Below are 22,243 nucleotides of genomic sequence, written 5' to 3'. Positions count from 1 at the left end.
AGCAGGTATTCCCAAGGACACTGTATTGGCTAGAGGTGGCTGGGTGTTGGGAGTGGAGGAGACACAGGGTGCTGTGGGCACCATCTCTCTTGGAAAACCTTTAGCAGTTGGCCTGCCCAGGACACAGCTGGTTCCTGCTGCCACCACAACTCTGAAACATCTGTGGAGCTCGTGGCACCCTCAGCACCATTGCTGGAGCACGTGAATATTCCGGATGGCGCTCCATCCTACAGAGTAGCCATGGCACTGAAGAGGTTTCCTGAAAGGCCTGGGACCAGGAGGATTCCCCAGTGAAACAGGACTTGTGTTCTACAACTGGAGGGGCTCCATTAGGAGCACCCAGCAGCGTGAGTGTGCTGAGCCCAAGTGTGAGAGCCAGAGGAGCGCAGGCACGTGCCAGGAACTGGAGCTGCGGTGTGTGAAGGGGGAGGGAGGTGTGGAAGGAGGGGGCAGCCAGTGTGAGAGGTGCAGGAGCTGGAGCCAGGCCAGGGTGTGAGGTGGCAGTGTGGGAGGCAGTGCCCGTGGGCACTGGAGGAGCAGGAGGCAGCGCAGGCTGCGGGTGGCAGGAGCGGGAAGCAGCAGCGCTGCAGGAGCCTTGCGGGGTAGTGCTTGGCAGAACTGCCCTCCAAGCAGGTGAGCAGGGCTCGGTCATTCCTGGCCAAGGCAGACCAGCTTTTCTTCAGCCTGGCTCCACACTGCCCGGCCTCTCCTGCTCCCGAACAGCATGGTTTCTTTCCTCTGCAAGTTCTGCTCACACAGAGCAGCTGAGCTCCTGCTCCTGCTCCCCTCAGCCGGGCCTCCTGCTCGGCACTCTGGGCACCTCCCAGCCCAGCAGGCACAGACTGGCTTTGAGCCAGGTCGTCCTTGGCAAAAGCAGACTGCGGGAGCTGCTCTGGATCCTGCAGAGACTCCCAGAGAGCAAATGAGCTGCTGGAGCCAGGTGTGCAGAGATCTTGGTGGTTCTCCACGCACTGGGATTGCAACGGGGCTCAGGCACTGAGCCGCCTAGTTCCTTGCTTTGTCTCCAGCGCTGCTTTGAGCAGGCATTTGGACTTGTGTCCTCCTGGGATGCCTTGCAGTGAAGTTCCTTCCGAGAAGGAAGAGTTCCCAGAGAGGGCTCTGCCCTCGTTGCTCTCCACCATGGGCAGTGAGTGAACCTCTACCCCACAGGAACTGGAGCTCAGTCGTCGCTCAGCCCTTGTTGTCTCACCTGTCCTTTCTGCTTGCCTCTCCAGCCCCTTTCCTGGGTTCCGCAGAGGGTCTTTCTTTACCTTTTGTAGAGACGGGGCAATGTTTCCCTCTTATTAGTCCTTAAGGAGCGGGGCTGGTTTGGGCTGGAGAAGAGAAGGCAAGGGGGCTTCTGCTGGGTGAAGGTGACTTGCCAAGGCCTGCCCTGAGTCAGAAAGAGCTTGTTGCAATTTGGGAAAGACAAGATTGTGTGAGGTTTCGAGCCTGGCACTTGTAAGAGAGGCCACGCCGGGCCAGCAGAAGAAGCTGTGCTGCTGCCCTGAAGGGTGGCGCGATTAGAGAGTGCCTGGAGGCCCTGCAGGAAGGCTGCACGTGGTGATGGATGTCCAAGGCGATGGAGAGACAGCCAGCCTCAGCCAGGGGCATAAGGCTGAGCAAGGCTGGGCACAGGAGCCAGAGATCACCTATGCACGAGGTCCCATGGTGTAATGGTGAGCACTCTGGACTCTGAATCCAGTGATCTGAGTTCAAATCTCAGTGGGACCTTGGCTTTTTTCTTCCCTCAGCATGCTGACACCCTCACAGCTCTACTCTGCTCCTGGTTCACTTGTGGAATGCTCTCTGATGAATCACACAGCAGCTGAGGTGGAGATCACCCACTCAAAGTGGGTCAGGCACAGGAGGCAGCTCTGGGACTCTCTGCTTGTATGTTGGACGCATCCAATAACAGGAGACTGGGCTACACTCTTTGGGCAGCTGTTTCCACGTTGGACCATTCCCACAGTAACACCAGGTTACTCAGTGTGGCATTACTTGTATGCCCACCTTTGTCCTGCTCCTTTCTTGCTCCTTTCCTCTGCGGCTTTTCCTCTCCTCCCTGCCAATTTCGTTCTATTGCTTTGCAGTCAGTGCAAGGAGCTCTACCAACACTGGGCAGTGCCCCATCATTGGGTTATATTTGTTGCCATGGGAGAAGGAAGGATCTTCCCTGGTAGAGCAGGTGGTAGCTGAGGGAGGAGGAGAACAAACGACCACAACTCTCCAGCAATGCTGCACAAAGGCTTTAATGAGAAGGAGCAAAAGCAATGGCACAGAACACAGACCAAGGGACACGCGTGCGGGGAACAGGCAGGGAAAGAGATCGGCCCATTTGCCAAGGACAGAGGGGATGAGCCGCCGGCTTCAGCAGATCTGACCGCAGCGGGGGAAAGGCAGACACAGGCCTGACCCCCCCAGCCCAAGGGAGCCCCCAGAAGAGATGGGAACCCCCGCACTGCTGAGGGAGCTGCCCACAGCAGCTGACAGAGAGGATCCCACGGCTGTGCTCTGAGGGAAAGAGGTGAGGATGGGGCCCGGCATGGTCACCACCACCGGCGAAGGCTCGATGTACACCGTGGAGTCAGCGCAGCGGGCGACACAGGGCTCACTGCAGCTGCTTGCAAGGGGGGTTGGGCCACAGGGGCCGCAGGGCCGTGGGGGACAGGGTCTGCAGCAAGACATCTCTCGGCGCAGGAGGCAAAGCTGCAACACAGAGCAGGGAGCGCCAACCAGCCTCAGGATCAGTCTGTCTGTCCCTCAGCTCTCTCCAGGGACACATGCGGTCTTCAAAACACGCTCTGTGCCCACAGCTCCCACATCCCTCCTCGTGCCCTGTGAGTGGAACGGCACAGGAAGGCCGCCCCACTTCAGGAATAGGACCCAGCACAGTGGCTTTAAGGCCCCTGTGGAAAGACGGGTCACAGCCCATGTCCAGAACAGACATGGCTGTGTTAGAGATGTCCGGAGACATTTTGCTACACCACGGCAGGTGCAAATTCTGCTGGGCACATCCCCCTGCGGCTGAGCCCCATTGATCCCCTTCTGCTGGAACAAAGCCCCCTCTTCCCAGCTGTCCCCAGCCACCCCCATGGAAAGGCTGACGGCCCTTCAACAGTTCTGTGTCAGGGCCAAGCTGAGGCAGCCCAAGGATCAGCCTGGACAGCCTCCATGACAGCACTTCAGCCCACAGGGAGAGATGGAGTGGACTCAGGCTTACCTCGTTCCTCGAGGAAAGGCACACCAGAGAGGAGGAGGATGCAGAGCCTGGAGCAGCGCAGCCTTTTATGCCGTGTCCCAGAGCCCTGTGGGGCCACAAACATTCTTTGTTCGCAAAACATCCAAACTCCTGGGAGTGGCTACTTGCGAGGCCTTGCTGCTGGTGAAGTCCATGCCTCTTTCATCTCAGGCATTTTTCTCCAGTTTCACACCAGCCAACAAGGAAATGATTCATCTGTGTCCCAGCTTCCTAAGGCCACTTGACTTGGAGTTCCCGGGCCAGTGCATAAGGTGAGTTTAAATGGATTTGCGTAGTGTCTATTGCTTCTGTCACTTGTTCTTCTTGATGGCTAATTTGGCTCCAGTTACAGTTAAATTCAGCCATGAGAGACACCCCAGGTCAGCTCTCAGGAGCTTTCAGTGCAGGCACTCAGGCTAATCCTGAGAGTCACTACTTCCACGGGTCATCACAGATGTCCAGAAGACTGTGGCTCAGTTGAGGCAGAAAGTCAACACTGCACAATCCCATAGTGGGGAAGAGACCCAGCTCTGCAGGGAGGTGGCAAAGCTCAGTGGCAAGCAAAGCCCATGTTCAGCTGGAAGGATGTCCCCTGCAGGCCTGAGTGACAGCCATAGGGATTTGCTTACGGTCCACAGGCTGTACCACGGCCTGGTTTTGTGATCAAAGAGATGCCGTGTCCTTCCCTGAAAGAGACCCACAGCCACATTGACCTGTTTTGCTCAGCGTGTTCATCCCAGAGGCCAGAGACCGGGATGGCGGCTTTGGGGAAAGGCTTAGGGCAGGGAGCCCAAAGCTCACAGCTCTTTTTGCTGGGTCAGGAGTGGGGTTTCCCATTCCATACGTTTTACATTTCAAAGGGACACTGGATCAATCTCCCAGAGCTCGTGGGTGTCATCGTGATGTGGAAGAGTTGGGAAAATCCCTGAGCTCCAGGCAAACCTGAGTCACCCAGTGTGGAATTCAGTGGACTGGGTGCCACAGACTCAGGCGTTCAAGGGTTAACAGAGCTCATATCCTCAATGTTCTGCTGCCATGAAGGGCATTTCCCCACCTTTTATCCCCATTCCTGGATCACCTGGTGCTTCTCTGCAATGTCCTGCATTTGCTGTCTCCCAAGGCGTGGAGACGTGCCTTTTGGTGGCTGCTCAAGGGCCGTAGTGACTCAGAGTACCCCAGATCCACCCCAGCAGGTCGGGATAGAGCTCTAGAGGTATTGTGCTCCTATCAACTGCTCTGGGCAGACCAAACTGCCCCCGTTCCCCAGCAGGCTCTGGGCCTTTGTCCTGCTGACTTCTAAGCACGGACACAGCTCAAGAAAGACGTCACTGTCCCTTGTGCAGCTCTCCCAGGCCTGTCCCTTGTCTTCCCCCAGGGAGCCCTGGGATTTCTTTTCTTGCAATTTGCGATTGCTGCCTCTTGCCCTTTGGCAGTGCACCTCTCAGGAGAGTTTGGCTTCATTCTCTCCAGAACCTCCAGGAGGTGGTGGAGACAGCAGCTCCATGCCCCCCTCCACACCTTGCTCATCTCCACCAGGTTGCACAAGCACAGTGCCCTCCGCCTCCCCCCATACGTCGGGTGCTGCAGCCCTTATGTTCTGCCTGGCCCTCTGCCATAAGAGATCACCACCACCTCCCTTGTCCCTGGGGACACCAAATGGGGACACCAACCCAGATGTGGCTTCTGCAGTGCCAAGGAAAGGGCACCATCCATGGGGTGATCAGATCCCAGGCTTGTGGGGTGGGATCTGGAGATGGACAGTAAGCAACTCTCAGGATTAGGGGTGAAAGCTCCCCAGAGGACTCAGAGTGAAAGCTCTCTTGGGACAGACTTTCTCTCTGCTTTCCAGCCCTTCTGCCCCAAAGGGGGGTTCCTTGTCACTGGCCTGAGAGTGCAATGCGGAGCAGGTGGCATTCCCTGCACATACCCGGCCCTGTTCTCTCCAGGCTGCCATGTGGCATGTGCTCACCAGTGCAGGCAGCCTCAATGTCATCTCCTGGTGGTCGTCCCCCTCGAGGACCTGGGAAGATCAGCTGTAGGAGCCCTTTCCATCTCCTGGTAGCTCCCCAGGGGTGCAGGGCATCCCTGGAAGAGCTGTCCAAGAGACGGGGACCTGTCTGACAGTGGCAGTGTTCAGAGGACAATGGCACAAGGCCCACAGCTTCTGGAGGCAACTGGGAAGTTTGTTCTTCTCAGAGCGGGATCAGAGGACTTCCAGTGGTCTCTCCTAATCTCCATTATCCTGGGTTGCCCTGCGTCCCATGGGCCCTTGAGCAGCCACCGAAAGGCAATGCCTTTTGGAAGGCTGCAGCAGCAGCAGCAGCACAGGATTACACAGACGTACGAGGTGGTTTGGGACTGGTCCTAAAAGGTCTGGAAACGCCCCCGACAAAGGCAGAAATTTTGGAGGGAAGAGGCTATGTGCTCTGGTATCCCTGGAATGCCTGAGTCCAGGGCACCGTGTGCACTCATTTCCACATCAGGATGATTCAGGTTTGCCTGAAGCTCATGGATTTTCCCTACTCTTCCACATCACAATGATTCCCACATGCTCTGGGAGACTGATCCATTATCCCTTTGAACTGCAAAATGCATTGAATGGGCAAAGGGATGCCTGGCCCAGGAAAAAGAGCCATGAGCTGTGGGTTCCCTGCCCTCAGCTTCTTCCCCAAGGCCACCATGCAGATCCTGGCCTCCGGGGTGGACACGCTGAGCAAAATTAATGTGTGAGAGAATGGGTCCATTTGTCTTTCTGGGAGAGACGTAGGCACGTGCCTTTGATCACCTTCCTACGTGTTGATTTCCTTGTTCTCTAGAGGATCTCAGCTTCCCAAGCTGAGGCCAGAGCTCTGCTTGTAAAATGCATGAGGGCCCTGCTTAGTTTTCGAGGGACACACAGCTGTGGAGATTCCCTTAGACAAGTCCCTTGAGAGACAGTTTATTGAGTCCTTGGTTTTCTTGTCTTGGTTGTGAATCTGCCTCTCTTCCCCAGGCTCATGGGCAGCAAAAAGCAGGCTGTGGCAGAGACTGATAACAGAAAGCAAGGCCCTCGTGGTCCTCACTCCTCTCAGTGAGGAGCTTTCTCTCCGGCCCACAGTGATCCTACTTTGCCACTGAGTTTTGCCACAGCCCTGGAGAGGTGCGTCTCTTCTTCTCTACGGAACTGTGCAGCCTTGACCTTCCGCCTCACCTTACCCACCGTCTCCTCCTTGCCAAAGTGACCCCCGGGGAGAAATGCCTCTCAGGGCTGGCTTGTGCATCTGCACCAAAAGCACTTGAGGGCTCACTTGAGGTGTCTCTCATAGCTAAATTCTACCGTTGACAGGCGGGCACTGTCCCCATGAAGAGGGCAATGTGACAAAGGCAATCCGTGTGACACAAAGCCACCTCCAATCTTCCTCCACTCCAGCCTCAGACCTCTGAGCCAATTGGCCTTATGCTTCTGGGACACAGATGAATTGTTTTGATGTTGGGACACAGCCCACTCACTTGGCCCTGGTCCTGAGAGGAACTTAAACCACTCAGTCATCTGCTGGCAAAGCGGCACAGGGAACTGCCAGCAGTCCTGGGAACTACTAGAGTGTGTTGAGGACAACATCCTAGCACAGGGGATGGAGAGCCTGACCAGAGGACAGGCACTGCTGGACCTGCTCTTTGCATCCTTCTCTCTAAATAGGAGTGACGTGGATTTTATGAGGGGTGGCCAGTCAGTGCACATGGAATTGGATGGATGGCAGCACTCCAGGACTTGTGGTCGAGAGCTCGATGTCACACTTGAGCAGTGTCCAACCAGTGATGAGTGTGGGTTCTCAGGGTTTGGTGATGGGACCAGGAATATTTAACAGCTTGCTGGGAGACATGGGGGGTGGAAGGGGTGTTAGGGGGGGATTGAGGGCATCCTCAGCAGGTTTGTGGGTGACATTGAGCAAAGTGATGTGGTTTGTGGGGCCGGTTAGCCTGTGGTACAAGAGACAAAGAGAGTCCTCTGGTAAGACAGTCCCTAGTACCAGAGAATTCTTCCAGGTTAGGGTGAGAAAAGAAGTGTCTCCAGAATGCTTTGCGTTGCTATGCTAATGTACTCCAGTTCTGCGTTCCTGGTTGGCCGTTGGCCTCTCTGCCCCCTTGCTACCTTATATGTCCCATGCCCTAGAAAGTTCTCCACTCCAGGTTCCCCCATTGGCCCTTGCCTATCGCCACTCCCCTAGAGCTTTCCTATTGGCTCCCATTCCCCAGTCCCGCCTTTGTACCACCCGCCATGCCCTCAGATCATTGGTCTCTGATGCTCGTCACGCTCCCGTACTTAAACCTGGACTCTCCATTGTCTTTTGTCTTCGTCCCTTCACCCCTTCATGGTGCGGCTGCAATAAACCTTCGCCCATGGAACTCTACACAGAGACTCTCCCTGCCTCTTTGCCATCGACCGATATTACTGGAGCTATCAGTGTGTTTGTGCATGCACACATGTGTGAGTGTGTGCTGATCCTGCCGAGCGGCTTCGCTAAGGAGACGCTTTTGGAAGATCGCAGCACCTCGCGCTATGACACAGAAAAGCCGCAGCGCCTGGAAAGCGATAGTGGTTGGTACTCTAGAGAAAGGGATGCCATCCAGAGGGACATGGACAGGCTGGACAGGTGGGTCTGTGAAAATCTCATGAAGTTCAACAAGGTCAAGTGCCAAGGTCAGGGCAATCCCAAACATGGACACAGGCTAGGCCATGAGTAGATCGAGAGTGGCCCTGCACAGAAGGGCTTGCAGGTTCTGATGGTTGAAATACTGAACATGAGCCTGCACCACGCGCCAGCAGAAAGCCAGTCGTATCCTGGGCTGCATCCAGAGCTGCATGGCCAGCAGGTTGAGGGAGGGGATTGTCCTGCTGTACTTGGCTCTCATGACACCATAGCTGGGGTACTGCGTCCAGCTCTAGGACCCACAGCCTAAGAAACACACCGACGTGCTGCAGTGGGTCAAGAGGAGCCACAAAGACCATCGGGCAACTGGAGCCGTTGCTCTGTGAGGACAGGCTGAGAGGGTTGGGGTTGTGCAGCAAAGAGAAGAGAGGGCTCCCAGGAGACATTCAGTTTAGAAAGGGAGGGACACTTGGTTGGGGTGTGTAGGGATGGGACAAGGGCTACTGGTTTTAAACTAAAAGCAGGTATATTTAGATTAGATATTGGGAAGGAATCCTTTCCTCTGAGAGGAGTGAGACACTAGAACAGGTTCTCCAGAGAAGTTGTAGAAGCCATTTCAGGGTGCTCAAGCTAGATGATTTAAGATCCATTCCATCCCCAGGTGATTCTAAGGATCATTGCAGGATTCGGGGTTGTATGAAGTGGGAGCACAACATTTAAGATGAAAGACGAAGGGACTTCATCAGCAGCAAGGCCTTGCAAGTAGCCACTCCCAGGAGTTTGGATGTTTCACGAACAAGGAATGTTTGTGGCCCCACAGGGCTCTGGGACACGGCATAAAAGGCTGCGCTGCTCCAGGCTCTGCATCCTCCTCCTCTCTGGTGTGCCTTTCCTCGAGGAACGAGGTAAGCCTGAGTCCACTCCATCTCTCCCTGTGGGCTGAACTGCTGTCATGGAGGCTGTCCAGGCTGATCCTTGGGCTTGCCTCAGCTTGGCCCTGACACAGAACTGTTGAAGGGCCGTCAGCCTTTCCATGGGGTGGCTGGGGACAGCTGGGAAGAGGGGGCTTTGTTCCAGCAGAAGGGGATCAATGGGGCTCAGCCGCAGGGGGATGTGCCCAGCAGAATTTGCACCTGCAGTGGTGTAGCAAAATGTCTCCGGACATCTCTAACACAGCCATGTCTGTTCTGGACATGGGCTGTGACCCGTCTTTCCACAGGGGCCTTAAAGCCACTGTGCTGGGTCCTATTCCTGAAGTGGGGCGGCCTTCCTGTGGCCGTTCAACTCACAGGGCACGAGGAGGGATGTGGAGCTGAGGGCACAGAGCGTGTTTTGAAGACCGCATGTGTCCCTGGAGAGAGCTGAGGGACAGACAGGCTGATCCTGAGGCTGGTTGGCGCTCCCTGCCTCTGTGTTGCAGCTTTGCCTCCTGCGCGGAGAGATGTCTTGCTGCAGACCCTGTCCCCCACGGCCCTGCGGCCCCTGTGGGCCCAACCCCCTTGCAAGCAGCTGCAGTGAGCCCTGTGTCGCCCGCTGCGCTGACTCCACGGTGTCATCGAGCCTTCGCCGGTGGTGGTGACCATGCCGGGCCCCATCCTCACCTCTTTCCCTCAGAGCACAGCCGTGGGATCCTCTCTGTCAGCTGCTGTGGGCAGCTCCCTCAGCAGTGCGGGGGTTCCCATCTCTTCTGGGGGCTCCCTTGGGCTGGGGGGGTCAGGCCTGTGTCTGCCTTCCCCCCGCTGCGGTCTGATCTGCTGAAGCCGGCGGCTCATCCCCTCTGTCCTTGGCAAATGGGCCGATCTCTTTCCCTGCCTGTTCCCCGCACGCGTGTCCCTTGGTCTGTGTTCTGTGCCGCTGCTATTGCTCCTTCTCATTAAAGCCTTTGTGCAGCATTGCTGGAGAGTTGTGGTCGTTTGTTCTCCTCTTCCCTCAGCTACCACCTGCTCTACCAGGGAAGATCCTTCCTTCTCCCATGGCAACAAATATAACCCAATGATGGGGCACTGCCCAGTGTTGGTAGAGCTCCTTGCACTGACTGCAGAGCAATAGAACGAAATTGGCAGGGAGGAGAGGAAAAGCCGCAGAGGAAAGGAGCAAGAAAGGAGCAGGACAAAGGACAAAGGTGGGCATACAAGTAATGCCACACAGAGTAACCTGGTGTTTCTGTGGGAATGGTCCAACGTGGAAACAGCTGCCCAAAGAGTGTAGCCCAGTCTCCTGTTATTGGATGCGTCCAACATACAAGCAGAGAGTCCCAGAGCTGCCTCCTGTGCCTGACCCACTTTGAGTGGGTGATCTCCACCTCAGCTGCTGTGTGATTCATCAGAGAGCATTCCACAAGTGAACCAGGAGCAGAGTAGAGCTGTGAGGGTGTCAGCATGCTGAGGGAAGAAAAAGCCAAGGTCCACTGAGATTTGAACTCAGATCACTGGATTCAGAGTCCAGAGTGCTCACCATTACACCATGGGACCTTGTGCATAGGTGACCTCTGGCTCCTGTGCCCAGCCTTGCTCAGCCTTATGCCCCTGGCTGAGGCTGGCTGTCTCTCCATCGCCTTGGACATCCATCACCACGTGCAGCCTTCCTGCAGGGCCTCCAGGCACTCTCTAATCGCGCCACCCTTCAGGGCAGCGGCACAGCTTCTTCTGCTGGCCCGGCGTGGCCTCTCTTACAAGTGCCAGGCTCGAAACCTCACACAATCTTGTCTTTCCCAAATTGCAACAAGCTCTTTTGGACTCAGGGCAGGCCTTGGCAAGTCACCTTCACCCAGCAGAAGCCCCCTTGCCTTCTCTTCTCCAGCCCAAACCAGCCCCGCTCCTTAAGGACTAATAAGAGGGAAACATTGCCCCGTCTCTACAAAAGGTAAAGAAAGACCCTCTGCGGAACCCAGGAAAGGGGCTGGAGAGGCAAGCAGAAAGGACAGGTGAGACAACAAGATGTCTGCTTTTCTGCTGCTCATCTGAAGCACTTCCCATGATGGCATAGAAATTCAGTTTAAAACACAGGCAAAAAACTAAGTGACATGAATTCAAGACTGAAATATTCAACATTGAATCAACTCCAGCAAAGTCAAGCTTTGTATCCTGGAAAAACAAGTCAAACTAGCGGTACAAAAGAAAACTCTTGTACCAGCTGGGAAATGTCACAGAGAAAACCCTAGTGTTCTCCTATTGTGAAAGGTTTCACTTGCACCCACCTCCCTGACTGTGCCCCAGGCAGGTCTGATGCTGCTTCTGCTCTGTCCTGAGCTCTGGCTTTCTCATTTGTGTAAATTTTCTCATTCCTGTGCATGCAAATGTCTGGTGGCCTGGCTTTGCTGGGTGCCAGGCTCTCACCCAGTGCTCTCTCACTCCAGCTCCTCAGGAGGTCAGGACAGGGGAAAAAAATGAGATGAAAAACCTCATGGGTCAACATAAGACAGGGAGATCATTGACCATCACAGGTAAACCTAAACCCCACTGATTTGGGGAAAAATTAACTTACTTCCTTGCCAATCAAAATAGATTGGATGGTGAAAAATAAAGACACAACTAATACACCTTCCCCCAACCCTCCTTATTCTTCCCAGGCTCAGCTTCACTCCTTCATATGTACTTTACTCTTTCCATATCTTCTACCTCCTCCCAGCCCCAGGCTGTTCACAGGGTAAGAGGAATGGGGGTTGCAGTCAATTCATAACAGTTTGCCTCTGCAGCTCTTTCCTCTTTACACTTTCCCCCTCCTGCTCCAGTGTGGGTCCCCTATGGGGGCTCAAATATCATAATCTCAGACATTACCTGTGCTGCAGTTTAAAGTTGTAACTTTTTTATTACTTAATGACCTACAGTAGTGGGAAAGCATTGCAAGAGATAAAAGTCACCCCAGCAGGAACAGGTTCAGACTCCCTCCCCTGAGGCCAAGACTTACTTGAACAGCATTAATAGTTTATCAGGGTTTAAATGGGATCAGCATAGCAAGTGTTCCAAGGAATCCATCCCCTGCTTTTCTCCAGGTGATTTTCTTGTTTAAATCTGCAGTAGTAACTCAGAGCCAGCCTAAGAAGCTGATGCTGTGTGGAGCCTGTAGGAAGGGGACAACAGACTTCCTATACAACAAAGGGCTTCCAAGAAAGTAAGACACTGACCTCTTGGAACAAGTCCAAAGGAGGCCACTAAGTTGATCCCTGGGCTGGAGCTCCTCTGCTCTGGAGACAAGCTGGGAGAGCTGGGGCTGTTCAAGCTGGAGTAGAGAAGACCCAGGGGAGTCCTTAGAGTCCCTTACAGTGCCTAAAGGAGCTATAGGAGAGCTTAAGAGGGACTTCAGATAATGGTCTGGAGTGACAGAACAAGGGGAGATTGTCTTTAGCTGAAGAAGATTAAGTTTATATTAGATACAAGGAAGAAATCCTTTACTATAAGGGTGGTGAAGTCCTCACACAGGTTGCCCAGAGAAGCTGTGGCTGCCCCATGCCTGGAAGTGTTCAAGGCCAGGTTGGATGGGGCTTGGAGCAACCTGGGATAGTGGAAGGTGTCCCTGCCCATGGCAGGTGGTGGCATGGGATGACCTTTAAGGTCCCTTCCCACCCAAACCAATCTGTGATTCTATGATTCAATGGTATTAGAAGTGACCAGCAACAAAGTTTTGTTGTCAGCATTGCTACCCTTTACCTATTGCTGTCTGTTTCTTTCTGAGCTGGTACAATCCTTCCACTTTGGAGGTATTCCTGTGTTCTGATTAAAATCAGAACTTAAAATGGCTACTTAAGAAGTAGCCATTTATATTTCTATTAATTGTTGACTATTAGTCGTCATTACAGAGAGCAATTACAGAGGAATTCCAAAAGAATGATTTACCTCATCCATGAGATAAATGTGAAGAAAATATCTATTTCTCTCCAGTGGTTGCAGATTAATCTTCACTAGGTAAAAGGTAGATTTATGCATTCCATACTTTCAAAGCCAGACATGATATGGTTGTTTTAATATTTAATTACACAGTTTGCATTGATTACCTCTATCTGAATGCCTCTTTCTTAGAGAAGGGCCTAAGATATTTTTTTAATGAATAACAAAATCACCAAGAAAGTATGGAGTCATAAAGGGAAAGATAAATAAATAAATCAGCAAAATGTGAGCAAATGAGGTGACTATTTGCTTGTTTCTTTCTCCCTAAATGATTGTAGAAAAACTAAGTATTTTATCCTAGCCTTTTTTTTCAGATGAGTATGTGGGTGTTTTGTTCATAGTGAATCAGGAGCTGTGGAGTCCCTCAAGACAGAGAGACCTTACAAATAGATCTGGATAGACCAGAGAGCTGGACAACCACCAACTGGATGACATTCAACAACAATTCAGGGTTCTCCACCTGGAGCAAGGTAATCCTCGGGGATTAGAGTCTGGAGAGCAGTCCTGTGGAAAGATATCTGGGGGTTGGGTTAATGGAATCTTGAGCATGATCCAGCAGTGCCCTGGCAGCCAGGAGGCATCTAAAGCTGTCAGAGAGCAGCCAAAAGGGGGACATGTAGATGGTGAAGGGTCTGGAGAAGCCACACAAGGAGTGGCTAAGAGCACTTGTATTGTTCAGCCTGGAGGAGACTGAGAGCAGAGCTTGTGGCACTCTGCACCTTCCTCAAAGCGTGCAGTGGACAGGGAGGTGCTGATATCTGTGACCAGTGACAAGAGCCAAGGAAATGGCTGGAGTTGTGCCAGGGGAGGGTTAGGTCGGATATCAGGAAAAGGTTCTCCCCCCAGAGGGTGGTCAGGCACTGAGCAGGCTCCCCAGGTCATGGCACCAAGGCTGCCAGAGCTCCAGTAACAGCTAGACAATGCTCTAGTCATTTTAGGTCATTCAGCAAGGAGCAGGAGTTGGACTTGATAATCCTTATGGCTATCTTCTGACTTAAGATATTCTGTGATTCATTTTCAAAATGAACCTACCTCTGCTTCTTGAAAGGCCTTTTTTATTATTATTTGAAAATTGCTTTCCTTAAAGGGAAAAAATACACCGAAAATATTCTAATGATGCTAAAAAAATAAAAATAAAATGAAAACACTAATGCCAAGTTCAAAATAAAGTTTTTATTTTACCAGATATCCTTCCTCCACTGCTTTGCTTTTATTGTATTGGTTGTTTAAATCTGCTTTAGCTGGATCAGAACTTCCCACTACTCCTTGATGGAGTTTTTTAACTCACTGGGCAAAATAAAACCCTGGTCATGTATAGGAGAAGTGTCTATGAAGGATGCCTGGACTTCAGGCAGCTCTCTTGAAAGCTGTTTATTGCATAGGCGAAGTTACAGCATTTCAGGGAGCGGGTATCCAGAGCCAGCCCTACAGCTGCCAGCTCCAGCTGTAGGCATACCTGAAGCCACTTTCTGTTCAAGTTACAAAACATTTTATACTTTTCTTTGCTGAGTATCTTAATACATAACAACCAATAAGCACCTACACAATTCCTTTACATTTGCCTATAGCCTATCATAGCTACTACCATCACCATATTATAGTCATTATTATCCAATCACAAGAGTAAGTAAGTTACAATTTAAGCTTACAATGGGAAATTCTCAGACCTTTCTTCTTCTTGCTACATCGACATTTCTTGTTTGCCTGCAATATCTCTCTTTTTGGTAAAAACATGTTTTCTATTTACTTATGCTCTTCTTGAGACTTATTTACTTGGTGAAAAACATGTCTTTGTTTGTAGTCACATACCTTTGCCCTAATCATAAAAATCTCCTTCCAACTCATCTCCAACCTTGGCCTTCTCAGTTATTCAGTGCTCAGTGTTTCAGCAAAACATCTTTTACTCTATGTCAAAACTTGCTTTCATTTCTATCTCATCCTCAGTTTCTACATTCAGAGATCTTTCTGCCAAGCCTACATACCTGTGAAACTTTCTTACCAAACTTTCATCCTCCCCAACAGTCACGTTCACAAAGGCAGTTAAAAGTGTATTCCTCTGGAAACCTCATAATACCTATTTATGAGCAATCACAAATGGCTCTCTAAAAGCAATAAATAAACATACATAGATCATGATCGTGGACATTGGTGTCAGTAAGGGTAGTTGGGTGCACAAATGGAACAAAGAATAGGAGCAGACTTCTTGGGCTGAGTTAAGGTATTATTCATGGACCTTCAGTAACAAAAATGCCTGTACAATCATCATTCACAGAGAAGGAGCAACATGTGGAGGCGATGCATCCTAGGCCCTCCTTGCTGTGGTATGGTCATGTTATTTTTCAGTCTACAAGTGATTCCATTTAACCCTTTTGCATTATCTAGGAATGATAAGTAAAAATTGTGTAAATTGCTACATTGAGTATGTGTGGGGCTGGGGATAAAATGGTAACTTTTATCACTCTATGGGAAATGAACATTATAAAATTACATTCCTATCAGGCTAATGGGCAAGAGACTGAGGGCAGAGATTGTCTACACTGAGATCACTATTCAACCAGCATTCTCTCTGGAGCACCCTCGCCTTTCTCAGACATACATGACCACACACAGAGTTGTCCCAGGGACTTCTAACCAGTGACTTGTATAGTGTGATGCCCAAAACTAGGCAAGAAAATAAAACTCTGTAGTCGACTTGGCTACAGAGCAGGCATTTGTTTATTCAGTGCTGGGAGTGAGGGGGATCTCTCAGCCAAAAACTCACTCAAATCTTCTTTAGCCTTTGGTTACATTTTATAAGTCCTTCTGTGCAACATCACAATTACAACATATCACTAGCATACTCATATTTACATAAAACTGTGTCATGCTTTTACAACAGTTTGTTGCTTCTGTGCATGCGTCAGTTCCTTCTGTGGTGGCCATCAGTCTTCTGGCAGTCTTTTGATGAAGGCTTCTGTAGTCTTCCTCATGTTTGAACTTTTTACCTCTGTCTTCAATGTATGCCCTATGCTTTTTGTTTTTCAGTCTAACTTGTTTTAACTGATTTTGCAGTTTCCAAGTTCCATTATAACTTGCTATCTTGCTTTTGATGGCGCATGCTATCTTGCTTGCTTTCCTATCTTGCTTGCTTTGCTATCTTGCTTGCTTTACCTGCACATCTTGTTACAATATTACTTGTGGTTAACCTTTTGTTACATACCACTTAGGTTTCAAGTGGAAACTTTACTTTCCTGACCCTACAGGAAATTCTCTGCCTGGTATACGGCTGTGGTACACTTGCCTGTTTTCCAAAAGTTTTATATTTTGATTTCACAAATTCACAATTTTTTTTTTTCATTTTGGTAATCTCCTTCTGCTGATCAAATGGTAATGCAAAATCAAACTGAAAAAAATGAATTCAAGAACTAAATTTCTAGCAATATATTATTGAACATTTATTAGTAGAACAAAGGCATATCACAGCGCAGGAGCACTTATCATTACTGCTAGGGGCGTGGCTCCATTAATTTTACTGTGAACTTAAGTACTTCTTTAAACATAGTCCTTAAGTCCAGAAAGTAATTTACACTTCACTCAACTTTTCCCCCCCTCCTGTCTCTGCCCCCTTGTGCCAGCGCACGCCAGCACACCGCCGCCGGTCCTCTGGATAGCTCCAGAATTGAAGGCAGGCACCCCGCTCCGGTGCCTCCTCAGTCTCCAACCTAATTTGTAGTTGACAGATTCTTTGGGAGGTGTGAGTTTTGATGAGATAACAGACTTCCTGGGATGCATGCGGTTCATCTTCTTTGTTTCTTTAAGATGTCTTGGTTTCTGCTGACTTTCGGCGGGGGAAGGCATGCAGACAATCAATGTGATTGCTAAAGCAAGCTTAATTTATTAGCAATACAGAGGCACTTATATAGTGTGAGAGTACATGCTTATCAGTTCTTTAATTAGTTTAAACTTTCAAAAGCGCATTCTTACTTCTACATAATTGGGTTAGATAAAAGACTACATTTGGCAAGCTTCTATTATTTATGTTTTGACTTGAGAGATCAAAGATCTTCCTCCCTTCTCATGGTCAGTACATTTTATCAGCACAGGACTGTACCTCCTTAAAACTCCCTTTCGGTTCTCAGGCCTGTTTCTCACGCAGGCATTTTCTCATGGAGGCATTTTCTTGTGTAGGCTTTTGCTTGCAGGCTTTTGCTTGTACAGTTCTTTTATTGATCTGGTTTTATCAATGATCCATGTCCCTGATCCTCCAACCATTCTCCAACAGGTTTCTACCTCTGTAGTTTCTCAATTCAAAAGACATTTATTACCATGTATTTATTACTACATTTCTTAACATATTACAACTATTTTGAAGTTACAATTTACCTTAATCTTGTTTCTACTTAACTACATTTTACCTTAACACAATTTCTACATAGTATTTTATTATCATTATATAATACTATTTTTACATAGTATATTATTATCACTTATAGATGTTAAAATCCTATATGCAAAAGACAATATTCATCATTCACTCATTTATCACAATACCGTGGTGACTGAATTTCTTCTATTGGAACTTTCCAGCATTCCCAACTTCCAGATTTCACCATTTCTGGTGCCTTTATTTAATTATCTAATGACAGTGACTAGGAGTTCAGTTATTACACTGGTAAGGAAAGTTCACCCTCAGCTTCAGTCCTCCACATATGTTTGGGTTATGTAGCTTTTGTTTATGTCTGTTACTCCACAGTGACTGTCTCAAAGATGCTAAAGAACTTCCTGGAAAAGGAAAAAAATGTTTTTCTCAATGGCATTTGTCTCGGTTTAGAGACAAATTTAAGAGAAAATGCTCTGGAATGAGTGTTTCCTCTAAAGAGAAGGGCTTCAGTAATCCCTTTTGCCAATGAGAAAAATGAATGCCAGTGGGTGAAAGTGAAAAAAACCTGTTTATTGACAATCCAAAGTGCCTGCACGGCACGGGAAAAAGAATTGAATAAATGCTAGATATTGAACTTTCAGAACCTTACCCACACACACCCACACACCCACAGCAGAACCAAACAACTCAAAATGCCAGGGGAAGAAAACAAATACGACCGACCATGTGGCAAAAGGGGGGCAAAATGGTGGCCAGCCCCTGTGCCTCAGGGAAGGAAAAGAAAAAGAATTCATGCAGCAGCTCAGGGAAAAGAGATGGGAACCTGTTGAACTTCTGGCATTGGTCTCCTCCTCACAACAGATGAAGCTGGTAAATTTTGGTGTCCTTTCTCTTGTTGGTTGAGCTTTTCCCGAGGTCTTGGGCTGACTGGAGCGGCTCCCACAGGCTCCCGTTGGTCCTGGTCAATCGTCTCAGTGACCTCAGCCCAAAACCAAGCCACTACAGTTCAAGAAACAAAAACCAAAAAGCGCCAAAAGATTGCTGCTGCAGTCCAGGGAAAGGTGAAAAAAAAGAAACTCCTTGCTTAAGTTACCAAGAAAGAATGAGCTAGCTAAGCAACAAAGCAACCAAGCATGCCTGGGAGAGAGTCTTTGAACAAAGCCCACTCAGGCGCTCCGAGGCTTCCGCCCCTCCCCTGGACCCACCTTAAAGTTTGAGCAGCCATTTCTGGGCATAAAGCAGACAATCAGGAATAGCGTAGCATAATAAAATTACCCCAAGACAGCACTGTATCATTATTATGTTTTTCCTGTCACCTTGTGCAAAGTTTTTACGCTTTCAGCAACGGGTTATGACCAATATGCATGTGACCATATGACTGCTGTGCAACCCTTTCCTTTGCAAAGACTGTACCCAGCTTGGATCTGGGGTGTGGGTGGTAGGATTTATCCTCGCATAAACACTATTCTACTTTTTACTTTGAAAGGAATGAGATAGATTTGTCTTTACAAACAAAGTGTGGGTCTGGTGATAGGTAAAGATAGATACTGATAGATGAAAGAAGCAATGGGAAGAACCATAAATTCCATAGGAAAAGAAAAAGGAGGGTATACATTAGACGGGGTCTGTATTAGGCAATTCGGGAAGTCTGTACCTCTCAAGTACGTCAGCCAATGGGGGAAGAGAGAGGGAAATGTAGCCAGGAAATTGGGATAAAAAGGGGGCTGCATCCTCTAACAATTTGGGAGACCCCAGGGGAATGCCCCATGGCCTTTCCCTTTATTTGAATAAAGTAACAGGAGATTCTTCTGTCTCCTTTTTGGACATAAACCTCTGGTGTTTGTAGATTAATTTACCTGGCAAGTTTAAGCCTCTGTGAGCCCAATGGAGTCAGTCATTTCAGCAGTGAATTTCCATTCTTATTGGATTTGTGCTGCACTAAGGCTTTAATCAACTTTGATAGGCTTTGATAGACCAGTTTCAATCCAATAGATCATCTTAACACCCACTTTCAACTTTCTTATTTATACTCTGAAAAACAAGACTGTGAAAGAGACATTGAAAATTAAAAAGGAACATTTGGTTTTCAAATAATTTTCTGCATAAACCATAGAATCATAGAATTGTTTAGGTCGGAAATTACCTCTGAGATATTTGAGTTCACCTGTTCCCCCATGTCTCGGTTTTGAAAGACAGGTGTCTGCTAAGGAAGGCAGAGGCCCCCCTTGAAGTGGCAGATATAACCCCTTTTCCCTCCAAGTTATTATATTTTGAAATCAAGAGCCTTTAGGCGAAGATGTGGGAAATAGGAATAACAGTTCTTTACTATATATATATATGTATATAACCAGTCAAACAAAACAACAACAACTATGGCAGTAACAGCAATCACAAACCCAGTCCCAGCCTTCTCGGCTGTCGGGCCCTTTCCCCTTGGGTGCAGTTCCGCTCGCAGCCGGCAGGGGCGCTGGCGGCTCCCGGTGAGCAGGGCAGGTGCGATGGTTCCCCCGCGGCTGCAGGGGGCGCTCCGGGGCGAGCTCGGGGAGCACGCGGCACCGGTGCCCTGGGATCCCGGGAAGGGATGGGACAAAGGAGCTTCACAAACCCCTGGGCAGTTGATCCCGGGCTCTCAGGAAACAGCAGGCTGGAACGGCAGGGACGGACGCAAATCCCGGGTGGCAGACGAGATGTATCCAGATGGGAGAACCCCACGGAGGCCCAGGCAGGCAGGGCGAGCAGGGCTACAGCGTAGCGAAAGCTCGAAGCAGCAGCGGGGCAGGGCAGCCACAGCCCGGTCTCCAGCAGGGCAGGGAAAGCGGCTTTTGGGGTCCCGGCATTGTTTCCAGCAGGAAGAAAGAACGGCCAAAAAGAAAGAAGCAGCAGCTCCTTTCTCTGCAGCTTCTCTCTCCGGACGCTCCGAGCGAACTGACCCCACACCCAGGTGTAGACAAAAGAGTAGCCAGGCCCGCCCCACTCCCCTTTTTGTCTTTCTTAAGTACAGCTATTTGTCCCCTAGCAACATGCATATGGGAGAAAATTCCTTTAACAGGAAAAAAACTAAGACTAAACTAAAACCCCAACACCCCAGCACTGCCAAGGCCACTAATCCATGTCCCCAAGTGCCACATCCACATGGCTTTTAAATCCCTCCAGGAATTATGACTCCACCACTTTACTGGGCAGCTGTGCCAGGGCTGGACAACCCTTTCAGTGATGACTTAATTTAGTCCAAGTATGGAACCATCAGAACAGAAAGTTCTCGTAACAAAAATCAGTTCATTATGTTTGGCATCCCATGTATTCTAATTAACTTTAAAGCAATACCTGGAGAGCTGCACAGAAGAATTCTTCCCAGCAGAAGAATCAAAGAATAAAAAGCACGTACAGATCTATTTATCATTAAAGTCACTGGGTATATTTTCCCATTTCGTTGTACTTGCTTGGGCTGGTATAGAGTTAAGTGTCTCACAGTAGCTCACATGGTCCAATGTTTGGAAACATTGATGAAAAATAGTGTTGATAACACATTAGTATTGTAGTTATTATTGCTGAACTGTGCTTATACATTGTTTGCCCCACCAGTGAGTAGGGTGGGGGTGTGCAAGAAGATGGGAGGGGGAACAGCTGAGACACCAAAGGGATATTCCAAAGTTTTTGGGGGACTACCTTTGCTCAGAGACTGATTGGGCTTAGACCAACTGGTGATGAACAGTTGGGAGTTTTTTACATCATTTGTTTTTCTTGATTTTGTTTTACTTTGAGTTGTTTTGTTTGCTTTCTTCCCCCTTTTTCCCTGATTAAAATATTTCCACTCAAATCTTTTTGCATTTTTGCATTTTTACCCTTCCAATTCTGCCCCCCCCCCCCCCCCCCCCCATCCCACAAGGAGGGATCATTTTATGGAGCCAAAGTTTCATAAAAGGACTCAGGAAAATCTAATACTGCATGGCAGTGTGGTGTTTTATGTTAGGATACCTGGCTAACTGTTACTCAGTGATGAGAGGAACGGTGATGAGACACAGAGCACAACCAATCTCATTCATCTGACTCAGCCACCAAAAAACATAAAGGTGTTTCAGGATGTGAAACAATCTTCCAGATGCTATACAAGCTAAGGAGGACTGTGGCATAAAAGTTATTATGGGTGTGTGCACGTGGGGACAAATTTGGAGAACAAACAGGAAATTATTTCATACAGGATAGTTCTTATTGGGGCTGCTTGTAACTTAGGTACGCCCTCACCTTCCCAGGGACCAATGCGAGGCTGACCAGCCTGTAGTTCTCTGAGGCCTCTTACCCTTTTCAAAGACAGGAGTCTTTTGCTTTGTTTTAATCCTCAGGCATCTCTCCCAGTCACTATGATTATTCAAAGATTATTGAGAATGGCCTGACAATGACATCAGCCAGTGCCCTCAGCACTCATGGGTTCATGGGCAGGTTCATGGACAGGGGGATTGGAACTAGATAATCTTTAAGGTCCCTTCTGACCCAAACCATTCCATGCTTCTATAATTCTTTGATTCTATAATTTACCTATGTCTGTTATTCCCTGGCCATATCTTCTTTCACCAAGGATGCACCATTCTTACTCCAGTCTCCCTCTGATCTCTAGGGCCTGGGATTCCTGAAGCCTGGTCTTGCTAGCGAAGACCAAGGCAAAGGAGTCATTCAGTGTATCAGCCTTTTCCATGTCCTGCATCATCAGGTTCCCCAGCTCATTCACCAATGCGCTGTGTGTGCCTTTTGTCACGTGGATACGTACAGAAACCCTCCTTGTCTTTGACATCCCTGACCAGATGCAATTCCATTTGAGCTTTGGCTTTCATAACTGCATTTCGTAACATGCTCAGACAGAGCATGAAGATTTGAAAAATAATAATTCTTAATTAGTTTATGCACTTTTGTCCTGTAAACTGCCAACCAGATGCTTTAGGGAATATACCTATGTGGCCAACCAAAACACTTCCACCCACACCCAGGTGTGCGCAAACATGCATCACACACTGTAGGGGAGGATGATGGAGCAACTGTTCACAGCTATTGCAAAACAAACCAAAATCATTTCAATATGAAAGGAAACCGCAGGTGTTCATTGTTTTATTTTGACAAAAGAGCAAAAACTAGAACAACC

General features: G+C 49.1%; 1 protein-coding gene, 1 long non-coding RNA gene and 2 other non-coding genes across 5 annotated transcripts; 2 read left to right on the top strand and 2 right to left on the bottom strand.

Moving 5' to 3' along the window:
- The first annotated feature begins 1,662 nt into the window (after positions 1–1,662).
- On the top strand, positions 1,663–1,734 carry TRNAQ-CUG. Its single transcript has one exon. It is a non-coding gene; the product is annotated as a tRNA-Gln (tRNA).
- Positions 1,735–2,228: 494 nt separating this feature from the next.
- Positions 2,229–3,330, bottom strand: LOC120410499. The gene is made up of 2 exons (XR_005602700.1): positions 3,224–3,330; positions 2,229–2,709 (listed from the first exon to the last, which is right to left on the bottom strand). It is a non-coding gene; the product is annotated as an uncharacterized LOC120410499 (long non-coding RNA).
- A 2,556-nt stretch (positions 3,331–5,886) lies between these two features.
- On the top strand, positions 5,887–9,764 carry LOC120410444. Of its 2 annotated transcripts, none has more exons than XR_005602575.1 (3): positions 5,887–7,872; positions 8,531–8,774; positions 9,290–9,764. XR_005602575.1 is itself a non-coding variant. In XM_039556592.1 (3 exons), the coding sequence occupies exons 1-3, from the start codon at positions 7,376–7,378 to the stop codon at positions 9,446–9,448; spliced, it is 741 nt and encodes a 246-aa protein (XP_039412526.1). In that variant the 5' UTR covers positions 7,081–7,375; the 3' UTR covers positions 9,449–9,764. The 2 variants fall into 2 exon arrangements, 1 of the variants encoding a protein (XP_039412526.1); XM_039556592.1 differs by having other exon boundaries at positions 7,081–7,872; positions 8,690–8,774.
- Positions 9,765–10,268: 504 nt separating this feature from the next.
- Positions 10,269–10,341, bottom strand: TRNAQ-CUG. The gene has a single exon. It is a non-coding gene; the product is annotated as a tRNA-Gln (tRNA).
- Between the last annotated feature and the right edge of the window lie 11,902 nt (positions 10,342–22,243).

Source organism: Corvus cornix, chromosome 9 (assembly GCF_000738735.6).
Source record: "Corvus cornix cornix isolate S_Up_H32 chromosome 9, ASM73873v5, whole genome shotgun sequence".
Lineage (NCBI taxonomy): Eukaryota > Metazoa > Chordata > Aves > Passeriformes > Corvidae > Corvus > Corvus cornix.
Note: the sequence above shows the minus strand (reverse complement) of the source record. Positions and strands in the feature narration are given on the sequence as shown.